This window comes from Mytilus trossulus, chromosome 2 (assembly GCF_036588685.1).
Source record: "Mytilus trossulus isolate FHL-02 chromosome 2, PNRI_Mtr1.1.1.hap1, whole genome shotgun sequence".
In the NCBI taxonomy this organism is placed as follows: Eukaryota; Metazoa; Mollusca; class Bivalvia; order Mytilida; family Mytilidae; genus Mytilus; species Mytilus trossulus.
The window spans coordinates 25,940,359-25,962,487 of NC_086374.1; the positions used below are offsets into that span (position 1 = coordinate 25,940,359).

Here is a 22,129-nt window from a genome sequence, read left to right on the forward strand (position 1 = left end):
ACATTTCAAAAGAAAAAATGATTAAAAAGTGATATTAGTTTATAATTTCCAATATTCATTGAAAGTTAGTTGTTTTGTGATCATTGTAGCACAATAGTTCTATTTTCGAGGACGTCACTTCGTTTCATTTGATGTTTAATTTACCATCTGTTGAACCCACCATGGGTTCGCTTTTACAGCTGTGACACATAGTAGGCATTTTTATCATCATATACCAACAAGACTACAAGATGAAAAGATTCTGTTTTTTGTTTTGTATACTTTTCTTTACACTTGGTGCATTTTCAGGTAAGTTTTCAATACAGATAAAAAAAAATACCGAATTCGAATGTATAACAATTGAAAAATAATAAAATATCTAATAAAGATATTTTTTTTAAATATGATAAAGCAAATGTTTATGGATTCCAACTATTTTTTAACATACATGTTTAGAAAAGTAATACTTTTGAGTTTAAATTCTAAATCTTTTTAAATGATCATACGAGTGTCACTCTCTTTTCTTACTTAAATCATGAATTTTTTTCCTATCAGCCGAAGCTATTATCATGTCAGATTTTTATTTGAAATACTATTACTTCATTTTTTGAAAGAGAGTCAAAAATACCAAAGTTGAAAACGTAATCACACCACAATGGCATAAAAAACCCGAATAATGACAGATACAAAAAACAGTATACAAATAAAGTCATCAAAGATTCAAGTCTCAACAGTTTGCAAGCCAGACAAGCTCTAGTCTATATAAGAGCCACAAGTAACTCTCAATTAGAAAAAAGTCAACTAAAGTTCAAATTTTAAAAGCAGAAGGGTCATAAAATGTGATAGGTAAAAAATGAATAAGAGGATAAAAATCAACTTCTAGAGAAGAATATCCTTAGAATTTCGAAAATTTCAAAAATTTGTAAAAAGTGTCTTAATAATTGTTACCATATCAATGATTCTGCATGTAAACACAGAAGTGCTGACTACTTAGCTGGTGACTCTTTCAGTCAGTAGCTGTGGCATCGAACCAGGGTCGATACCTCTGCTGGTGGACTATCAGTCCCCGAGGGTATCATCAGCTCGGTAGTCAGTACGTCGGTACTGACATGATTAAACACGTTTTTCTAAAATTGTCCGTTTACAAGTTTTGAAACTAAGGTTTCGACTCCCTCAGGCAAAGTTGGCTTAAGATGAACTTGGCTATTTATTAAGTAGTTTTGGCACATAGCTCTTCAACGGTTTCGATACTTATACATCTTCGGATTGCAAATGTTTGGCTTTGAGCGTTCCTGATGAGGTAAATCGAGAAAAGCGCTTCGGACGCAAGAAATTATAAAACGGGTTTTATTGTCAAAATGTGCATCTGGTACAGAAAAATTTGTTCCGTTAAAAGGTTAATGAAATTTTAACCACAAAATATTGCCAATCTTTATACGTTTTGAAATACGGTATTTTAATTTATTTATGCATTGGCTTCTTTTAAATAAAAGTATAGGTTTGGTTTTGAATCTGTATTATCTGAATTGACGGATTTTCTTCCAATTATTAATATCTTTTATTTCAGACCCTATTAAGATAGATGGACGACATGCGATCTACAAAAGAGCTGTAGGAGAACTAGGAGGTAAAATTTGAGACACTAGTAGTCATCTCATTAATTATGATAGAAAATACAAACCATAACAACAAAAACAAAAAAAAACAAAAACCAGATTAAGCGTATTAGGTGGCAGGCTGAGTGCGTCCTCTATTTTGCATACATCATCCGCCATGGGGATCCATCCTCCATGAAAATATTACAATAGGTACACAAACTGTAAAAAGTACAGGTCAGACGACTATTCTTAAGGTCTAAGATAGCGTTTAGATATCGCTTTGAGTCGAGACTCATTATACGAGATCAATTTATTTGTGATGGTGACCATTAAATTATGTAGTGTCAATTCCCGTCGTTCTTTCTATTGTACATTAACTTTCAAACTGAGAAGCAAGCCAACACTTTTTCATAGAACTTTTATAAGTGCTTATTGTTTTATATGTTTTTGCACGAATTCTGCTTCCCATCGGTTTAAAGAAGTTGGCCAGAAGGAATGTACATACTTATGAATGAATTTCCGAACATCTTTGATCTATGCAGATAAATTGTTCAATTTTGATTTATATTACGTCCTTTACCTTAGGTAGTCTTCATTTGCATCCATCAGTGTAGTATAGTCTGAAGTTTTCATCAATTTTTTTGGACCGTTGAACTCTATGTTTTGTGACTTTGGATCAACACTAGGTTGTTCTTTTTTTAATTATGCCAAGGTTTAGAGATCTAACATGACCATCATCTTATACCTCTTGTGGCTGAAACGGTTATAAGCAATATGTTTTGTGTTGGTATATACAATGACCGGCGGAGTTTTTGAAATTGCAAGGTATTATTTTCTGTACAGAATATTGGCGGAAAAGAATTCAGAATACAGTCCGCCTTATAAAAATGACTTAACAATGATCATTTACTATCTTCGAGAAAGTAGTGATTTTGGAGTCTAACTAAGTGTAAAAGAAGTCCAAGTATGATGTCATAATAGGTATAAAAAAAAAACAAAAAAAAAAACTAAGCAAAATGACAATGAGACATAAATTAACCAAGGACTATTAGCAGATAATGACATGCCAGCTCCAGACTCCAATTAAGCTGATTGAAGGAATTTGTCTTCATCATTTAGTATATGGTTGTTCTGTTAGGTTCATTATCTGTTGTTACCTTCTACCAGTTCATATACCTGGCAATCCAAACTCTGGTTTCGTGCATATCTCATTACGTTTTTAGAAACACATGTGCGCTCCCAATTATAGCCTATACTGTTTACACTTATGGTGTTGTAATGCTGGTTCTTGATTAGATTAATTGGTATCTGTGATTGATATTTGTTGTAAAGCGCCTAGAGCTAAAAATGCAATGTTTGGTCATTTAGGATAATACTTGAAGGTAAAAACTAAAAAAGGAAATCACGAAATGTTTCGTGTCTCATTAAAATGCAAATGAATTTTATGTTAGTTAATGAATACTTTCTATTACAGCGATAAAGATAATGCCCGTCCCAGAAGATGGAGGTATATATAATTTATTTTTATTTATAAATCTGTTTATCTGATATCTTAAACAAATCACAGTAGGTATAGTGTTCAGTTTTCGAGTGATTCGATCGGTTTTTTCTCTCGAGTGTAACAACTTTTTTTCCAAGTGAATATGGACCAAAAAGGCAACAGGACTATACCGCTGTTCAACAGTATTTCGATTGAGAGAAAAGCAATCGGGTTTGAAGGGGTACTAAAACCGAGGAAAATACACCAAACAAACACGTCCTTTCTTGTAAAACGTGAAAAAAATATATGGTAGAACTTTACATACAATATCAAAGAATTTTAATGAGTATTTTCGATACAAAAGACAATATCAACCTTAGTACATTATTTTGTTTGAAAACGTTTAATTTAACCTTAAAATGCTTTGTTCCAAAAACAAAGATTTAAGCCATTTGTATACACACACCAATGCAAATGACAACGGAAATATGCACACGGAATTCATGTTTACTTAGATATACAAAAACTTTTTAAAAGTTCTTCATTGAAAATGACATTTTGGAGATTAATCTCATTTTCATATATTTGTCCCTGTTTTCCCCGAGAGCAGTGCGGGTTTTTTCGAGTACGTCCTTGTTTTATCGAGTAAATACAAAATAAGAAACAACGAAAATGTTCAAATAAAGTATTTTCATAGCATGAAACAACGCATTAAACAAGTTTGATAATGGTGTTTTAACATGTCATTTATAAAAAGTCTTTGTTTATTTCCATTAAGATATCATCATTTAACTATACCGATCTGGATTTTATAAAGTAAATATTTCGTAATATAAACAATCTATATGTTAGCTCAGATATATTGGACTTCGACATACGTTAACATAGTGTGTAAAGCGGGTAAATGTTATTATTTTTTACAGAACATATATCCTTAACTTGCCATATATTATTTATCTTGGTGGTAAAATTAGATATCTTGGAGTAATCAGGAGTGTACGGAATTTTACACTGGTGTTGACAGTGTATACATGCTGATGTGCAGCCGAAGGTGGTATTATTGCCAACACCGATGTGAAATTCTGTACAACCCTGAGTTAACCAAGTTGTGACGATATCATTTCTTAATTAATCGTGCGTTTACTTTCTCCCCCGGGAATGGAATAGACAAATGTTAATGACGAACTTCCACACCGACGTTGCTGTGCATTGTCAAACATAATCTATTGTTATTTCTTTTTCTTGTTGAAAATTTGAAAACCATTTTATTTGTAGAAAATATGACAGAACATTTCACTTCGTATAACTTTTTTTTTCCAAATTCAATTTTGGCACAAATTTCATTTTTTTTTTACATTTAGTCATATTTTTTTTATCCCCTATTCAACTACTGGTAACTGCACTGACATACTACATTGCAATACTGCAAGGTTATGGTAAAATATTTTCATAACAGAAAGTTATTATTAAATTGATATAGTAATTATATTTTATGACTTAATGAGAATACATAATATTGTGTTTTGCATAATTACAATTACAAACTAGAAAAAGTAAGTTTTCAAGCCAAATAATGTCTTTTTACTGATTTACATTTTCTCCAGAAAACCCAGATGTTATAAATGTTGCTCTTGAAAAAACACGGACAATGTTAAACGCTATATTGTAGGCGTGTTTTCAAAACACATATGTCATTCATAATTAGATGAACAGTCGCATATATAATTTTCACGAAATAGCAGTAAATCGATAATGAAAACTCGATAAAAGCTGATATATGCTCGAGAGAAAAAAAAACACGATATCCACCGGACACCATACCTACCGTGCAAATAATTAAACAAAGACACACCATTCATTGAAAATCTTTGTTAAATAAATGTTAAGCACAACTAAACTAAATAAAAGGCAACAGTAGTATACCGCTGTTAAAAAATCATAAATCGATTGAGAGAAACAAATCCAGGTTTAGAACTAAAACCCAGGAAAACACATCTGTAAGAGAAAAACAATTGTACACCAAAGTCATTGGAATGCAACAACACAAACACCAATGCAAACACATAGACACGAACTATTTCATAACAACTGCCATATTCCTGACATGGTTCAGGACATTTTAAAAATAAGACGGTGGGTTGAAACACAAATCAGAAATTGGAGGAAGACACATAAAATCGTTAAAGACAATTTATTAAACAGTTTTGCATGATCAATTACTTTTGACCTCTGTACACTAACAGACATTCTTAATCAAATCTATGCACATTGAGATTAACGTATAGCTTCCAGCAAACTTAAATATAATGATTTCAAGAAATAATATCACCATTTTTTCCTCTATTAGTTTTAATTGAATTGGGAAGTTTCAAAAGATTGTGCAAAATTCATAATTGTTTCAATAAAAAATACCTTGCATAATCAAAAATTTATTATGTCCAGTACTATAGAAAAACACTTCATATCGCATTTCATTGCATATAACACATTTACCAAACCTTAGTAATCATGTTACCTTAAGTAATCAAACTTTTCGATAACAAAAATGGTGATTTGAAACATCCAAGATATAGGTTTATGACTCAGACCAGTTTTACTGCAATGAAATATAGGATTGATTTCCTACAACTGTCAAATTCAAGGGATTTTTTTCGACCCTCTTTCCTATGCGCGCATCATATGACAACTACAAATTTCAATTCAGACAAAATTCTAATGTTTATCTTAATAACTTTCAATAAACACAAGATTTTTAAAAGGATGCTGTTATTCATAGAACCTTCTGATCGAAGGCCGTTTACACCCATAACTATACAGCCATAGTGAAATATCCTATATATTATTCAATTCATCTTGAATTGTCAAACAAGAAAATATTTTGAATCCCAACCATTTTGAAAATATTGAATATTATAAAATTGGGGATGGCTGATTACGTGGACACGCAAGCTGAATAAAGGAATTGTTTAACAGTTTATGATTTCAACAATTTTCAAAATATAACTCACCCTATAATTCATTTAAGTCATTGTGACATGTAAAACATATAAAAATAAATTTTAGGGGTGAGGATTGGAACTATTTTCAAGATAATATATTTGACTATCCTGAAATGATAGGGGTTGTGGAGCCAGTACACCTATCGACATCTTTTATATTTCATTTGAAGTGTATGGTCATGTAGTTAATTGTAATTTGTTTTTAGCTTTTGTTATTTAAAGATAATGATTAATATCAACAGTTAAGGTCACAGGTTACCATTGATCATATGGACCTTAAGGCATATATTTTATGATCCTAAATTTATCACTGTAAACTCTATGTTTTGATCAATTGCAACTATCAATTTATATCCACTTTGACATAAAAGTTGTAATGATTTCATTGCGTTCTCCGTTTGGGAGACTTTATGACCGTCAGTATATAGGAATAGATAGACATGGATAGGAATGAAGATATGAATATGATGTATGTTTCAGGTACAGGCTTTGGTCTTAGTGCTATTGATCCAGACGAATCCAACGAAGATAAAGAACAATAAAACTTTCAAAGTGTGATTATCAATAGCATTAAAAATACAAATATATATTTTTATTTGTCATGTATAATATATATCTAAGTGGAATTGTTGATATACGTCAAAGATCGGCAGAAAATCAATAGGCATCAATAGAAATCGTCTTCAACAATAGACAAAAAAAGTAAAATCTTACTTAAAATATTGAACTCCAGGGAAAGTTTAAAACGGAAAGTCCCTAATCAATTGGCAAAATCAAATGACAAATCACATCAAGCGAATGGACAACAACTGTATTATTCCTGACTTGGTACAGGTATTTTCAAATGTAGAAAATGGTGGATTGATCCTGGTTTTATAGCGCTAAACCTCTCACGTGTATGACAGTCGCATCAAACTCCGTTATATTTACAACGATGCGTGACCAAAACAAACATAATCGATAAGTTAATAAAACATATGGTAACAGGTGGTATGCACGGTTCAGAAATCGAAAGTTATGTAAGAATAACAGACGAAGCCACCGTATAAAAAAACCCATATTTTATTTAATATGACGAATACAGTCATTCACTGTTCTTGTAATATAACACATGGATAGATTGTTTGTATTTTTCTTGTTAATTCTTCATTTATATAGTTAATCAATATGTTTAGTCAAAAGTACAAAAAAAATATGTACAACAGAAATAATATGATTCAGTAACGAGGGAAACTTACAGAAATCCGTTTCCCTCACGCTGATGGCATCAATAAAATTTACGAAGGGATGATTTTAACTAAATCACTTGGAAGATGGTCATGATACTATTTGACTTCAGTTTCTAAACAGAGTAATGAAGTACTAATAGCACACACAACATATTTGTCGAGGTTTATATTATACAAAAAAAGAACATGCTAGTATAGTCGCCTATGGAAGAACCAACACTTCCCTACAATAGGTGTAAATGTTGTTTAAATGTAGAATATTTTTTATAGCAAGGCTGTCCATCTCCATGGCCAATCTCTGATTTTTGACACAAAGCCTTTCTTCTCAAAAAATTAAAACGGCATACTAATGATTTTATGAGTCCGAAGAGCTTTTCTAGTTTTCCCTTTATAAGGAGTTTCAATTTTAGATTAAGAATTGGGTTTCGTGCTTTGAGCGATCTAGATTCGCTGTACGATGACTGATCAAGTTAACTTGGCTGCATTTCAACATCTAATTCGTTAGCAAGTTCTTTTCTTTTTTTATGTCGGTACTTTCACCTGTATAAAAAGATACGCTACAAAACCTTACACATTGCTTCCGGTTATATTGTTCCAGATGATCAAATAGAATGTTTAATTAGTCGATTTGGTTTTTAATGATTTGACATCAGCTTCTAATTCAAATAGGATAGACCTGTGCTTTTCTTCAAGAAGAGCTTTAAATTCATCATACATCGTCACTTATGCTGACAGTCGCGGGTTTGGGAGGCATCCTCTGTTATTATTTAAAATTTGGTGACTTTGTTGAGCACATTTATCCCATCGAACTTGTGATAAACTATTCAACATATGAAATTAAGTCTTTCTCATATCTTGACTTACATCTTGAAAATGACAATGAGGGTTCGTTGAAAACAAAAGTTTTTCGGCAAAAAATTATTATTTCAGCTTCCCAATTGTGACCTTTCCATTTCTTAGTAGCAAAATATCAGCAGTGCCTGCATATTGAGTATATATCTCCCATCTGATACGATATTATAGGGCTTGTATTTCCTATCATGTTTTCATAGAGGGTTGATGTTTAAAAGAAACTATCATACTTAAAGTTCCAAGTCGGGAAGTTGAAATCATCCCCACGTAAATTTTACAGATGCCTTCACGAGTTGGTTGTCTGGTATGGAATATCTGTTTCACAGATGACAACAGATATGTTTCAATTGTCGTTACTACAATTCTTCTACCTCTTTCCCGAATTTAATCTACCGAATTGGCCTTATCGCTGGATTTTTACTAACATGGGTAGCACGACGGATGTCGCTTGTGGCAGAGAATCTGCTTTCGGAGCATATTACATCACTCTCTTTTGAATGGGTTTGTTTTTCATCCGAAATATTGGACACAAATATTTAAAACATCAAGTTTTATTTTTTAAACCGTCAATTGAGTTATATAAACTACAATCACTTTCAGGTATTTGTCCTCATTGTAATGTGAATTCGAATGTTACTATAGAAGCATTCAACGACCCATCTTTAATGTGCCGTCTAAATTGCATATGATCTACAAAAGATAGTGTCCTCGCAGGAGAAACACTAAAATAAAGGCACTAAAGCCTACTCGAAGCTGTTTAAGAAAATCTGTTTATGTTATTAGAGTTTCAAAACGCTCTGTTCCTTTCAATCAAGGGCACAAAACGCGCGTTTGTCGGAAATTGTAAATTGATATATTTGATGGTGTTTTTTTTTGTCACTCAGATTTTGTTATGTGAGCAATTAGCAGTTAAATAACTGTGTAGTTTCACATTTTGGCTCCTGTGGATTTTTTAAATATGAAAGGTTTGTGCAATAAAATTTGTTTTAAGACAGGTGAATATTAATTTAGATTTTTGAGTAATTCAAATAACAGCAACGTCATAAACAGCACAAGTGGAAATTATCCGCGTGCAATACTCACAACAAATTTGCACAGGATTCAAATGCAGACAAATAAAAAAATGCTTAAAACTGCAGGAATGGACTTCATAACCAATTATACAAGATATGAAAACTTTGTTAAATAAATCTTTAACCTCAAACAAACATGTTGTACTTGTCATGAAGGTTAAAATGTCGATTTTAAAGTTAAAATGTTGATTTTAAAAGATCACAAGAGCTTGTGTTACTTTGTTTTACAATGTATCGATATTAAATAAAACTTTAATTTGATTTGGTTTGATTTGAGGCTAGGAAAGAAATAAGTACCAAAGTTCTTTCACTCTGAATGATATTTTACGATGAACTACTATCTGAAAAACACTTATTCATGTATAATTAGGTCTTACGAAAGTTGCACTACTTCACAGAATGGAATTTTGATTTCAATTTAAATCATCACTTAATTGTAGTTCAAGGTTTTTTTTCTTCCAAAGAACTAATAAAGGACTGAACTTTGAAATAATTGATCTAATAATCCTTAACTATGTATAATAAGTGTGTTATTAACAGTTAGTTCTCTAATAATTAATGTTATTTACATGACCAAACTGATAAATGAGAGAAAATGTACATGCTTTGATATGTAAACCTTAAAGATATCAACCTGTGTATCTTTTATCTAGACATGAACCAAACATAACGACCGTACGGTGACCTTTAGTTGGTAATGTCATTCGGTCTCTTGTGGAGAGTATTTGCAATCGCACCACATCTTCTTTTTTATATTGTACGGTTGTTTTCTTTGCAATCATACCGAATCTTTTTATCTTTATACTAGGATGTGCAAATGTCCATGCCTGGCTGCCTACGGTTGTGAATCTAACAGCTTACAACCAGCGTTAATATTTGTGAGGCTATTCTGCAATTATCATATAACTAAAATTGCGTTTTCGATTGAATATGCAGATACTTCTCGAAAACGAGACATTTCATACAAAAATTACCCGCATACAGACGGTTTTTTTTTTGTTGTTTTTTTTTAAATTTCTTAAATGTCGAAGTAAGAAATAAACATGAATGTTTAGCAGTTATACATTTTCCGTACTCAACTGTTGTGTTCGACAAATATAACCTTCAATAAAAAAATGTTCTTTCTTAATTCATGATCAGATAACTAGAATTCCAGCAAATGAAACGACAAAATAGAAGTATCAAAATTTATTAAAATAGCAAAAACACGAAAACTATCCGAAACAATATCAATAAAAATATCATTAGTGAGAGCAATGGGAGTCGTAATTTGACAAACAGTTAATTGTAGACATATTATCTACTATTGTACTATTAAACAGACAGCCTAGATATTCACGAGTATGGCAGACTGGGTATCCGGTTTCTTATATAAATTATCTCCATTCTTGCTGGCCATGTAAGTTATGTGTAGGCCAATATAAAAAGGATCTCAACATCTTTTATCTCGACTGACCTTTGCCAAGACTATAAAAAATTCAGGAAATTTCAGATACAGTTCTTTGTTTTACCTATAATTAGGTCTTTCCACTTTTCTGTGGAAAGACCTATTGTTTTTCTTCTGATTATTTTTTTTTTTTTTTTTTTCTTCCGCCTAATTTTGTTCTTGCGATAAACATTTGTTTCGCAATATGTCGCTTAGATATTTTGTATATGATATCGAACAGTTTATAAGCTTTTGAAATTTACCCTGCATAAACAAATACTTTTCTTTGTAGGAGTTATCTCCCCAAACACTGTTTTCCTTGTTAGTGCATCTCCTTCGCAACCGTAAAAGATTATGACAAATTTATTTTACAAAATTGCTCGTTATATCCTTTGCACGATTTGTCCTATTTTGACCGAAGCGATATGACCGCTCCATATGAGAGTTATTTCCCCTTATGCATCTGATATAAGTGATATGAATTTCTATCTTATAAACCATAAGTGATAGAGACCTAGGATCTTTTGATTTGAGGTCCTTGGTCCCAAAAAATGAAAATTAGGTCAAGGTCAAAGGTCAAGGTCATATTCTAATATTTGAATTTGGCTTATTTTAACTTATATCCAAAGACTGCATAAGATATCAACAAATTATTTTTACTAAATTGTTAGTTGCGACATGTCGTAAGATGTAAATTTTGATTGCAAGCGTACGTTGAATGTAAAAGGGAGTTTTCTCCCCTCTTGTATTTAAAAATACGCGTTTGGTGATTTAACTCATTAACTAAATATAATTAAGACCTATGGTCTTTTGATTTGAGGTCCTTGGTTTATGACCTTGAAATTGATCTCAAGGTCATAGCTTAATTTGACGTTCTAGATTTTGACCTTTGCTTTTATTCTATATGTATACATGATAAAGATATACAACTTTTAGAAAAAGGTATCAAACCATTTAACCTTGAAAAAAACAACCGGAAGTGACCTTTTGTAAACCGGAAGTAGCTATTTTTTGTACTTTATTAATATAAAAGTATATAGAACCAGATATTTTTGGAATCAGTGTCAAGTAAATATTCAAATATAATCGGAAGTAACATTTTTCAAACCGGAAGTAACAAATTATCTCCCTTATTTAAAGAAAATGTATGGAAACAATATATTTTTGGAATCAGCTTACTAGGAGCTATCATTTGACGATTGAAATGACATTTTAAACTTAGTTTCACAACTTTTCATATCAAAATACATTGTTTTGATGGAAAGACCTTCAATTGTTCTCTGAACAATTGGTTTTTAATATTAGTTTAGTAATTCTAATAGCAATTTACTGTTTTTGTTTTATTCTCTGGCGATTTTGTTACTTTTCGAAACATGTTTTACTTTATATCATTCTTATATCTTGACAAACTTCAGTTACCTTTAATTCGGTCGTGTATTTTTTAACCTTGAAATGACATGAAATCTTAATTTCTCTTTCAATCATTGTTAATTCGAAGTTCAAGGTTTCTATTTTCAACAACAATACGTGGTTCAATGCAGAGTTCAATGTAATGTTGAAAAAAGAAAATCATAAATAAGTAGGCTAATAAACTTTAATGATATGAATTAGGCATATCGTCAGAGGTAAAGGCTTTAAAATTTCACATAATTTTAATTAAGAAATTGAAAAATAATAGCTAATTATCATCATTCAAAGTGGAAAGACCATTTAAATAGCTGTATAATACGCAGACATTTCGCCATCTTCGAAGTAGTATAAAACCATCACTCTGGTAGCTGGTTTTACAACTGACAGAAACAATGATTTGGTTTTCCGTCTTCAGTGCGGTTTATTTTTTGAGTGTTCTTGGACATTCCGGAGCGATCTCAATAGACCAGTATCTTGCCGTGAACAATTGCGACGAATATAAACCGTAAGTACATTTCCCTTGTTTTTATTAAGTTTCAATCCCTTTGCCAATAATGTAAAAGTTTGAGAATCTATGCTAAAATTAAATCAGGAAACCCATTAGATAATCTTTATAATTTGTTTTTCCTAAAAAAAAATGTTGGCTATTATTTTGTCATACCAATTGTCAAAGAAAAAGACAAAGATGAATGCAAAAAGTAATTTATGTGTTTCTCCAATATTTTTTCCTCAGCAAAATGTGAAAAAGTGGAGGACCCTATTAAAAACTAATGAGGTATGCCTCGGCTACTATTTATGTGCGCAAGACTCGCGTTTCGTCTATAAAGGACCCATCAGTAACGCTAACAAGTGGTTTCCCTGGAAATCATATCACATCTCCTTATTCATATAAACGTAGCTCAATATGTAACTAAAAGTCTGCATTTCAGTTGTATACATGTTATATGTTTGATTCTGTTAATCACTGTTTACTACCAGGAAATGTTTAATCGCTATACATCCCCATCTTAAATGTATCCTTAACATGTATCTGTTTTCGTGTTACTAATATCGTCGTATCGTGGTTTTTTTTCGAGCGTCATTAATGAGTCTTGAAGAAGAAAAGCGCGTCTGGCGCAAACACAAAAATTCAATCCAGGAATTGATTTCACAAAAAAACTTACGACTAAGATGTATCGTAAGTTTACTGATTTGTTCATGACTTTTTTTGTGAAATCGACTCCTGGTGTCTTTAATGAGTTTATTTATGTTGTTTAAGTTAGCATACTATTCCTGTTTTATATAGATTGTCTTTATAACATAGATAACTGTGGGTCTTTGCTCAATGTTGAAGGACATGGAGTGGCAATTGTGTATTGTTAATATTCACCCAATCAGATGGCATTCTTATGTAGATTGCTTCTTTGAAATTGACAATTACACCATATATCCTATGTCTTGAATCTTAAGGCTGTTTATAATTTACAAAAATATATATATAGTAACCACAATTACAAAATGGAAAACAAATTTAGGATAATAAAAATTATAAAAAATGATATTTTTTTTGGATGATCAGATATAAAATGGTCGTGTTAATGTTCTTCAATTGAGAGATAGACAGAGGGACCGGCGAGAGAGTATCAGAATGGATAAACAAATTTCTTAAAATATTCGCTTTGTTTTCGAAAGTCAAGAGTAAAGTAATTTACATTAAAAAAATCCAGGTAGTAAACTTGATACTTTAATTGCAGAAAGTCAGCTGTGCCGCTACCGGTCACTGGTGAATCACGATGTATTACCATTACAGAGAACAATAAGCGCATTAATGATGGAAAGCTCCTATATACCAGTTTTACTGATCAGTTGGACTTTACAGACAATACCCCACGCTTTTGTTTCGACAAAAACAATAAACTTGTTGCTTTTGATGCCTCTTTCAACGGGTGAGTTGCTAACTACTATTATATATTCTTAATGCTCATTCCCTGGTCATTCGTTACGGGTAAGTTGCTAACCACTATTATGTATTCTTAATGCTCATTCCCTGGTCATTCGTTACGGGTAAGTTGCTAACTACTATTATATATTCTAAATACTCATTCCCTGGCCATTCGTTACGGGTAAGTTGCTAACTACTATTATATATTCTAAATACTCATTCCCTGGCCATTCGTTACGGGTAAGTTGCTAACTACTATTATATATTCTAAATACTCATTCCCTGGTCATTCGTTACGGGTAAGTTGCTAACCACTATTATGTATTCTTAATACTCATTCCCTGGTCATTCGTTACGGGTAAGTTGCTAACTACTATTATATATTCTTAATACTCATTCCCTGGTCATTTGTTACGGGTAAGTTGCTAACCACTATTATGTATTCTTAATACTCATTCCCTGGCCATTCGTTACGGGTAAGTTGCTAACTACTATTATATATTCTAAATACTCATTCCCTGGTCATTTGTTACGGGTAGGTTGCTGAGAGGGTTAGCGCTATAGAACCAGGTTTAATCCACCATTTTCTACATTTGAAAATGCCTGAACCAAGTCAGGAATATGACAGTTCTTGTCTATTCGTTTTTGATGCGTTTTGTTATTTGATTTTGACATGTGGTTAAGGACTTTCCGTATTGATTTTCCTCTGAGTTCAGTATTTTTGTGATTTTACTTTTTGCTAACTACTATTATATATTCTTCAAAAATATTCATTAACTGGCCATTCGTTACGGGTAAGTTGCTAACCACTATTATGTATTCTTAATGCTCATTCCCTGGCCATTCGTTACGGGTAAGTTGCTAACTTCTATTATATATTCTTTATACTCATTCCCCGACCATTCGTTACGGGTAAGGTGCTTACTGCTATTATATATTCTTAATACTCATTCCCTGACCATTCGTTACTGGTAAGTTGCTAACTGCTATTATATATTCTAAATACTCATTCCCTGGCCATTCTTTACGGGTAAGGTGCTTACCACTATTATATATTCTAAATACTCATTCCCTGGCCATTCGTTACGGGTAAGGTGCTAACTTCTATTATATATTCTTAATACTCATTTCCTGGTCATTCGTTACTGGTAAGTTGCTAACTACTACTATATATTCTTAATACTCATTTCCTGGTCATTTGTTACAGTTTGGTTTATAGATGCTACGTTTTCTCTGACCCACAAAATATGATTTGTTTCTTTTTATTAAGGTAACCGAAAACGAAGATAGAATTATTAATGTAAAATGAGTTTAAATGACTACATATAATTGAATCTTTGATAACGAATTATTTCTCTTTTTATTTCATCGTAAAACGTCAACTTTCTTATTCGCGTGGAGTTTTATAAGGTATAAAGAAAGATTTATTAGACACGCATAATTTCTAGGACAAACATGTTGTTTCCCCCATATTTTTTTTATATAAGTTTTATTATTGCGAACATGAAACTGTATCATTTTTGACATTTATGAAATAATCACAATTATTTCATAAATTACATTAGAGAGAAAACACGAACAAATTAGGTATGTTATAACAATCGACTTGATTACACTATACACTTTCACTTTCCGTTTATAGTAACAATCCAGACGAAGTTGCCAAGGTTGAGATTACACCATGTAGAAAGGCGGGATATTGGACCAACGGAAACGTATTTTGTAACGTTCCTGAATGTTCCAAATATATAGAGCAAACGAATACAGATTATTTTGAAGATGAACTACATGTGACTGTGAATATGAAAGACCTTTACGAGATACCGGTAACAGGATTGGGAAAAACACGTGGTGTCAATATTATAAAGTTTGGTGGAACGCCCGATCATCGTTTGATATATAATACTAAGACCAATTTGACAACGAAGCTCGACACCGAAAAGTTTAAGGACTATTGTAATTTATATGGTCCTTGTTATAAGGGAGAGTTCCTCGGTAGAAGCGATTTACTTTACCTTAACGGTGGGAGGCCTCCATTAGTTTTTAAACGACAAGGTGATGAGGTATTCATTGTTCTCAGGTACGACCCAAGAATGTTTGCCTTTCGTGATCGCCCTCCTTATGTGTCCTGTTATTACACACCCGATAAAACATCCGAGGAGTGTGACTCACCAACAGGTTCCTTTAAGTGGACAAAATTATGGAAGTCTTCGCTACCTTTTGAAAAAGAATGGTTGTCATTGAGTTTCTTCACTCGATGGTCTTCCAAACAAGATTGCGTCATTAGAGTGACTGATACTGAGACGGGGAATGATCTTGTTAACTTTACTGGGCCCTGTGGAAGATATGCTGATATGAATTTAGGGAACTTTCCTTATCCTAGGGTTGGTCTCTTTGGTAAAGGTATAAATGGATCTGTCAAATTGAGATTCAAAGATATTGTGTTCAAATGATGATTTTGCTCTTCCGAAATCTAATTTACGATTAATAGATAAGTTTTCAGACTGGACTTCTAGAAAAATTCCTCTTTCAAAAGTTTTCCGACAAACGTACCAACATAATATTCATTATAACATACATGTATATGTTCCATATTACTATTTTGGAATCAATCTGAAATAAATAAAGCTTAATTTTCGACATTGTCATTTTTTTAAAATTATTTCTTATGCACAATTATCTTATTTTAGTACATCGCTAGATGGTACTTAAAAGTTTAATCCTTGTTTCAATTATAATATCAGAAATCAAGGATGTATCGAAAGTCGATGAACAATAAATCAAAATCTCACACGCTTACATGTCAACACTCACACACCCCACAAATACGATTACAAAAAAAAGAAATATACGCTGAACAAACAAATTTGATTTATGACACAATATAAGTACAATATTAGTAAAATAAGTTGTAGAAAATTTTAAAAAGACAACTCTAACCTGGGACGAAATATCGTTAATGCCCGCGTCAAACTGTCCCGATTTTTACGCCGATGGTAACACGATTATGGATTTTTTCAAAATCGGGACTGATCGTATCCATATCGGACTGTTCGTAATGACATCTTAAACCATCGTAGAACTATCGGCCACTTTTTTTAGCCTTCGGGAAGGGTTCTAAATTTTTTAACATGTTAAAAAATCCCCGAAGGTTCGTCCGATGTTGAGGGTTCGTATTGAGTTCGTATCACCATCCTCACCATCGTAATGTCACCGGGAATGCATCTTTGAACATCGTATTGCATTCGTGTTTCCATCGTTTCCATCATGCAGTTTTGACATTACGATGTCTACACGAATGAATCACGAAGCTAAACGAAGGTCTCACGATGGCAACACGACTTCGTGAAGACCTCGTAATCCCGTCGTGTTGCTATCGAATAAAAGTACGAAGGCGACAAGATGGAACTACGACAGCAATAAATCTAGCTAAATGTAAGTAAATTTTTACGCGCTAAACACTGGTCAGACTAATACGACAGTTGTTCACAAAACATGGAGCTCATATCATATGATTCTATGAGAACAAGAAAGGCGACAGCGTTGTTTTTATTAATTCAAATGAAACAAGAACAGCAGCTATTACAGGCTCAAGATTTACTTTTAAAAGTAAAATATTATTTTTTTCAAATTTTTATATCAAGTAACATAATGAAAATCATAAACGCGCCTCGTACACCAACACTGCAGGTACACGTATATATGGATATCAACTTTTTCTTCATTATTCTGATTTTTTATGAATCGTCTGAGTTGTTGTCACACGAATGTTTACGCCATAACCATTTTGTTTTCTATATGTTATATTTTGCCGCATTTGTTGTTTTCCCCACATCCTTCCTTTTGTCTATATTATTATAATATTCTCCTGGAAAGAACTCTCTTTTAATAAAAGGGATGAACGATCCCATTATACTTACCTTTAACATGGGCATAATTATGGGTGATTATTTAGACTAGTGCACACATTTTTCAGTTCAAACAAGGCAATGCGGAGCGTGGCATCCCCTCGTATGTAACATATTGGGGACAAATATGGACACTATATTTGTATATGAATGTATGACACATGCACAATATAATATATATAGACAATAACTGTTTAGTGTCTTTAAATTTCAGCTGTATTTGTACAAGGCTACTGGAAACAAGGTGTATGCAAGCTTTTAGCGAGCTACTACACCTAGGCCTGTTTCGAGCCGAGTACAAATACAGCTGATATTTAAAGAAACTAAACAGTTATTGTCTTTATCCTGCAATGAATTCTGTATATTGTTTGTTTTTTTGAAAGACACAAAAACTAACATATTTAGCATTTATTTTCGATTTTTAATCCCTTGAGGCCCGCGCAGTAGTATCAAAGTCACACATTACGCTGAAGACGGGTTCGCTAAAAAGAATCTCGAATGGCCAACAATAATACATCGCTCAGGGTTAATAATTATTTATTTTAACATAACAACTAATTTCAACAGTAAAAACAAATATCAAAACATTGTCATATTTGAAACAGAAGTGTACGATTTGTCCTACGCTTCAGACTTGACATTCACTAAACATGCATGCTGAAATTGGCATGGTTGATTTTGTAACTCAATCATACACTTTCAAGTTTTGAAATCGACAATTGTTATCGTCATTGGAATGCAACTGGAATACATACTCTAAGTTCACACAGGTTCAAACAAAACTCAGTCCGGTATTGGGCGGAGCTTTAATTCGATATCTGTATAGTATACATATACAGCATAGCGATATCTGTAGGTCTGTATCTGTATAGTAGGACACCCAATTACAGGATAAATATTCAATATTGATCATACAATTTAAAACGCGTGATGCCTTCGGCATATAATTTAAATGCATCGTAAGCTACATACACGTCGTCTTTTAGACAACGTATGGCCATCGCGCCATCATCGTAATCCATCGTGTAGCCTTCGTAATCCATCGTGTAGTCTTCATGATCCATCGTGTATGCTTCGGTTGAGACATGAAGCTTAATTACACGTCTTCGGTTAACCTTCGTATGTCCATCTTTTGCTATCGTATATAATTTCGGCACCATCGTATAGACTTCGTTATTCATCGTACTTGCTTCGGTCATTTTTTGGTATTTTAACGAGATCGGGACCAACTTCGTACGAACTTACAATTTTCGCATTCGGGTGTCCATCGTATATAAAAATCGGGACAGTGTGACGCGGGCATTAATAAGATAAAGGTAAATTCAGATATACCAATTTTGCCGATAAGAGAACAGTAAAATTTTCAAAAAAAATAAATTTGTTGTTCACAGTTTGAGTACGGAAGTGAAAAATTCACCATCATAATAAAAACTAATCAAAGATGGTACATACTTAAATAAGTGAGACGAGATATAACATCAATTAAATGAGTATACATTGAATAACAAAAATACATCACAAAGTATGCCAACAGGTCAAATAAACACGAAAGTACGATTTGGGATAACAATTTACAATAAAAAATCATGCATCAGAGACTAGAATCATTTTCAACACATCCCAGGTATTTAGTGTGGTAATGCAATGTACAGTCAAAGAAGATATGACATTTGGAATGCCAAATCAGATATTGTTTTTGCTTAAATATACCATCATTAATGATAATGACTTGTGTCACTTGTGTCACTTCAGTCCAGCACTCTTCTAGTGAGTAGTTGTCAATGTTTACCTAACATTCAATATATTTGTCCTGTTTTTTCCATCTCTAGTTGTATTGGTATTCCGTAAAATAGTTAGAAAAAGCTATTAATTTGGACACAGACAAAATAACTTTACAAGAACAAAAGGACATGATGTGTGTAATTTATTAATGCAAGACCCGTCATTGCGGTCCCATTTTGACATATAAAATATTGAAAAGTTAGTTTTGTAATATAATATATAAATGATAAGTAGAATAATGAAATGTTGACATTGTATGTTAGCTTCACAGAACAACGTTATTTTCAAGGTTAAGTATACGACCAGCTTAACTGGTGAAAATATCGATACATGTTGAATTATTATATGAAAATTAGGAGAAGTGGTATGAAATTAGAAAAATACAGAGTTCTAATGACGAAGATAAAATCAAATATACGTCCTTGTACGGTCTTCAACAATGAGGTCGCATGAAGAGGTCCAATTATATGAACCTTTAGTTATATTCATGAGGACTGCTTTTATAAACGGTGAAACACAACTCTTCATATGCACAAGTGTAAAGCGGTTAACTTAAAATACAGTTCAATAGAATATGTTTAATGCATATGATGGGCCTTCCATTGGTTTTAATCGCTTTATGATTTTGAAGATCTGTTCTAAAAATTCAAATGACGTCATTTTTTGTCATTTTTTACAATTTCAAATATGACGTCACTTGGCGTTGAGTTTTAAACTTATTCGATTGTGTCTACGTTTTGTGTTGCAATGTCTGGTTATGTAATGTATTTCAGTTGTTTCCTGTAATTAGTTTATATTTCAGTTTAATTATGTACATCTTTTGTATAGTTGTTCCAGACCGTATGAGTATTTGGACCGTACGCGTACGGTCCGGACTGTATACGTATACTCGTATGGTCCGACCATACGCATACGGTCGGACCGTATGAGTATACGCGTATGGTCCAGTACGAGCTGACCATACATGTTATTGTAAATGGGTTAAATTTAAACAAACATTTATCACAATCTTTATTTTTATTTTTATAAATTGTTATTAGTACAATTAGATTAATAAAATGAACAAATGAACACTTGAAATTAAATATTTGTTTAATTGTATATTTGAATCCTATTTGGTACTCTCGCCCAAGGTGACACTTGCTAACACAAGTAATGTAATATTTTTTTACATTTACATGTTTGCAGTTCATTCATGTTCCTTTGCATTTGCAGTTTTTGTAAAAATTCTAATATTCTAAACAATTGTCCTCCCACATTATGTTAACTTCCGATATCGTCACTATAATGATCATCATTCAAATAATCAATGTATTATTGATCAACATGCTAAAAACAAGATGTTAACTGATTTAATTAGCGTGATTTTTTTAAATACATGTATTAAAAAATAAAGTTTTTATTTCCATTACAATTGAACTTTTCCATATTAATTTGGGAGTTAGGTTATGTAATCTGTTACATGCATTTGTAACTTATAAACTTAAGCAACTTCTTAATGATATTAATCAGACCGTACGCGTACGGTCCGACCGTATGAGTATTTTGAAAAATTACGCATACGGTCCAGACCGTACGCGTACGGTCCAAATACTAATACGGTCTGGAACATAGTCATTTCATAAAATTTACTGTTTGCAAAAGTATAAATTATTCTAAATAATAGGGATGTTCTGGTAACTAACAGAAACACTTGCCGTTTTTTGGCAGAACTTTTTTGCTCTTTTGGTCCTCGATGCTGTTCAACTTTGTACTTGTTTCGGCTTTAAAACGTTTGTATCTGGGCGTCACTAGTAGGTCTTGTGTGGACAAAATGCACTTCTGGCGTATTAAAATTTTGAACTTGTTGCCTTTTGTTGGCTGTCGTTCGTGTGTTCTTTGTCAATTGTGTTCTCCAAGTTATTTATATTGTAGTCCTGTGGTGTTGTGTTGTCATTTTAAAGTTATATTCCGCATGGCTATAAAAGGGGGAGTTTGGCATGCCACAACACCAGGTTCAACCCACCATTTTTTCCTTTAAAAATGTCATATACCAAGTCAGGAATATGGCCATTGTTATATTATAGTTGTTTTTTGTTTGTGTTACATTTTAACATTACGTCGTTTGTTTTCTCTTATTTTTTAGTGTAAATTCACATTGCGATAAGACATGTCACGGTACTTATCTATCCCAAATTCATGTATTTGGTTTTGATGTTATATTTGTTATTCTTGTGAGATATTGTCTGATGCTTGGTCTGTTTCTGTGTGTGTTACATTTTAGTGTTGTGTCGTTGTTCTCCTCTTATATTTAAAGCGTTTCCCTCAGTTTTTGTTTGTTACCCCGATTTTGTTTTTTCATGGATTTATGGGTTTTGAACAGCGGTATACTACTGTTGCCTTTATTCTTGAAGTTAATGATACGAAAACTAAGACAGATTAAATCTATACTTAATTTATGTCATTTACGACTTTATGAATCTGCGGCCCAAG

The 22,129-nt window shown here is 32.4% G+C and overlaps 1 protein-coding gene and 1 long non-coding RNA gene across 2 annotated transcripts; both read left to right on the plus strand.

The window, feature by feature from the left end:
• Positions 1-1,538: 1,538 nt before the first annotated feature.
• Positions 1,539-6,603, plus strand: LOC134704996 (uncharacterized). Its single transcript, XR_010105456.1, has 3 exons — positions 1,539-1,606; positions 3,052-3,084; positions 6,537-6,603. It is a non-coding gene; the product is annotated as an uncharacterized LOC134704996 (long non-coding RNA).
• Positions 6,604-12,242: 5,639 nt separating this feature from the next.
• Positions 12,243-16,609, plus strand: LOC134704998 (uncharacterized). Its single transcript, XM_063563772.1, has 3 exons — positions 12,243-12,551; positions 13,780-13,971; positions 15,610-16,609. Exons 1-3 carry the CDS (start codon positions 12,439-12,441, stop codon positions 16,418-16,420), a joined length of 1,116 nt encoding a protein of 371 aa, XP_063419842.1. The 5' UTR covers positions 12,243-12,438; the 3' UTR covers positions 16,421-16,609.
• Positions 16,610-22,129: the final 5,520 nt, after the last annotated feature.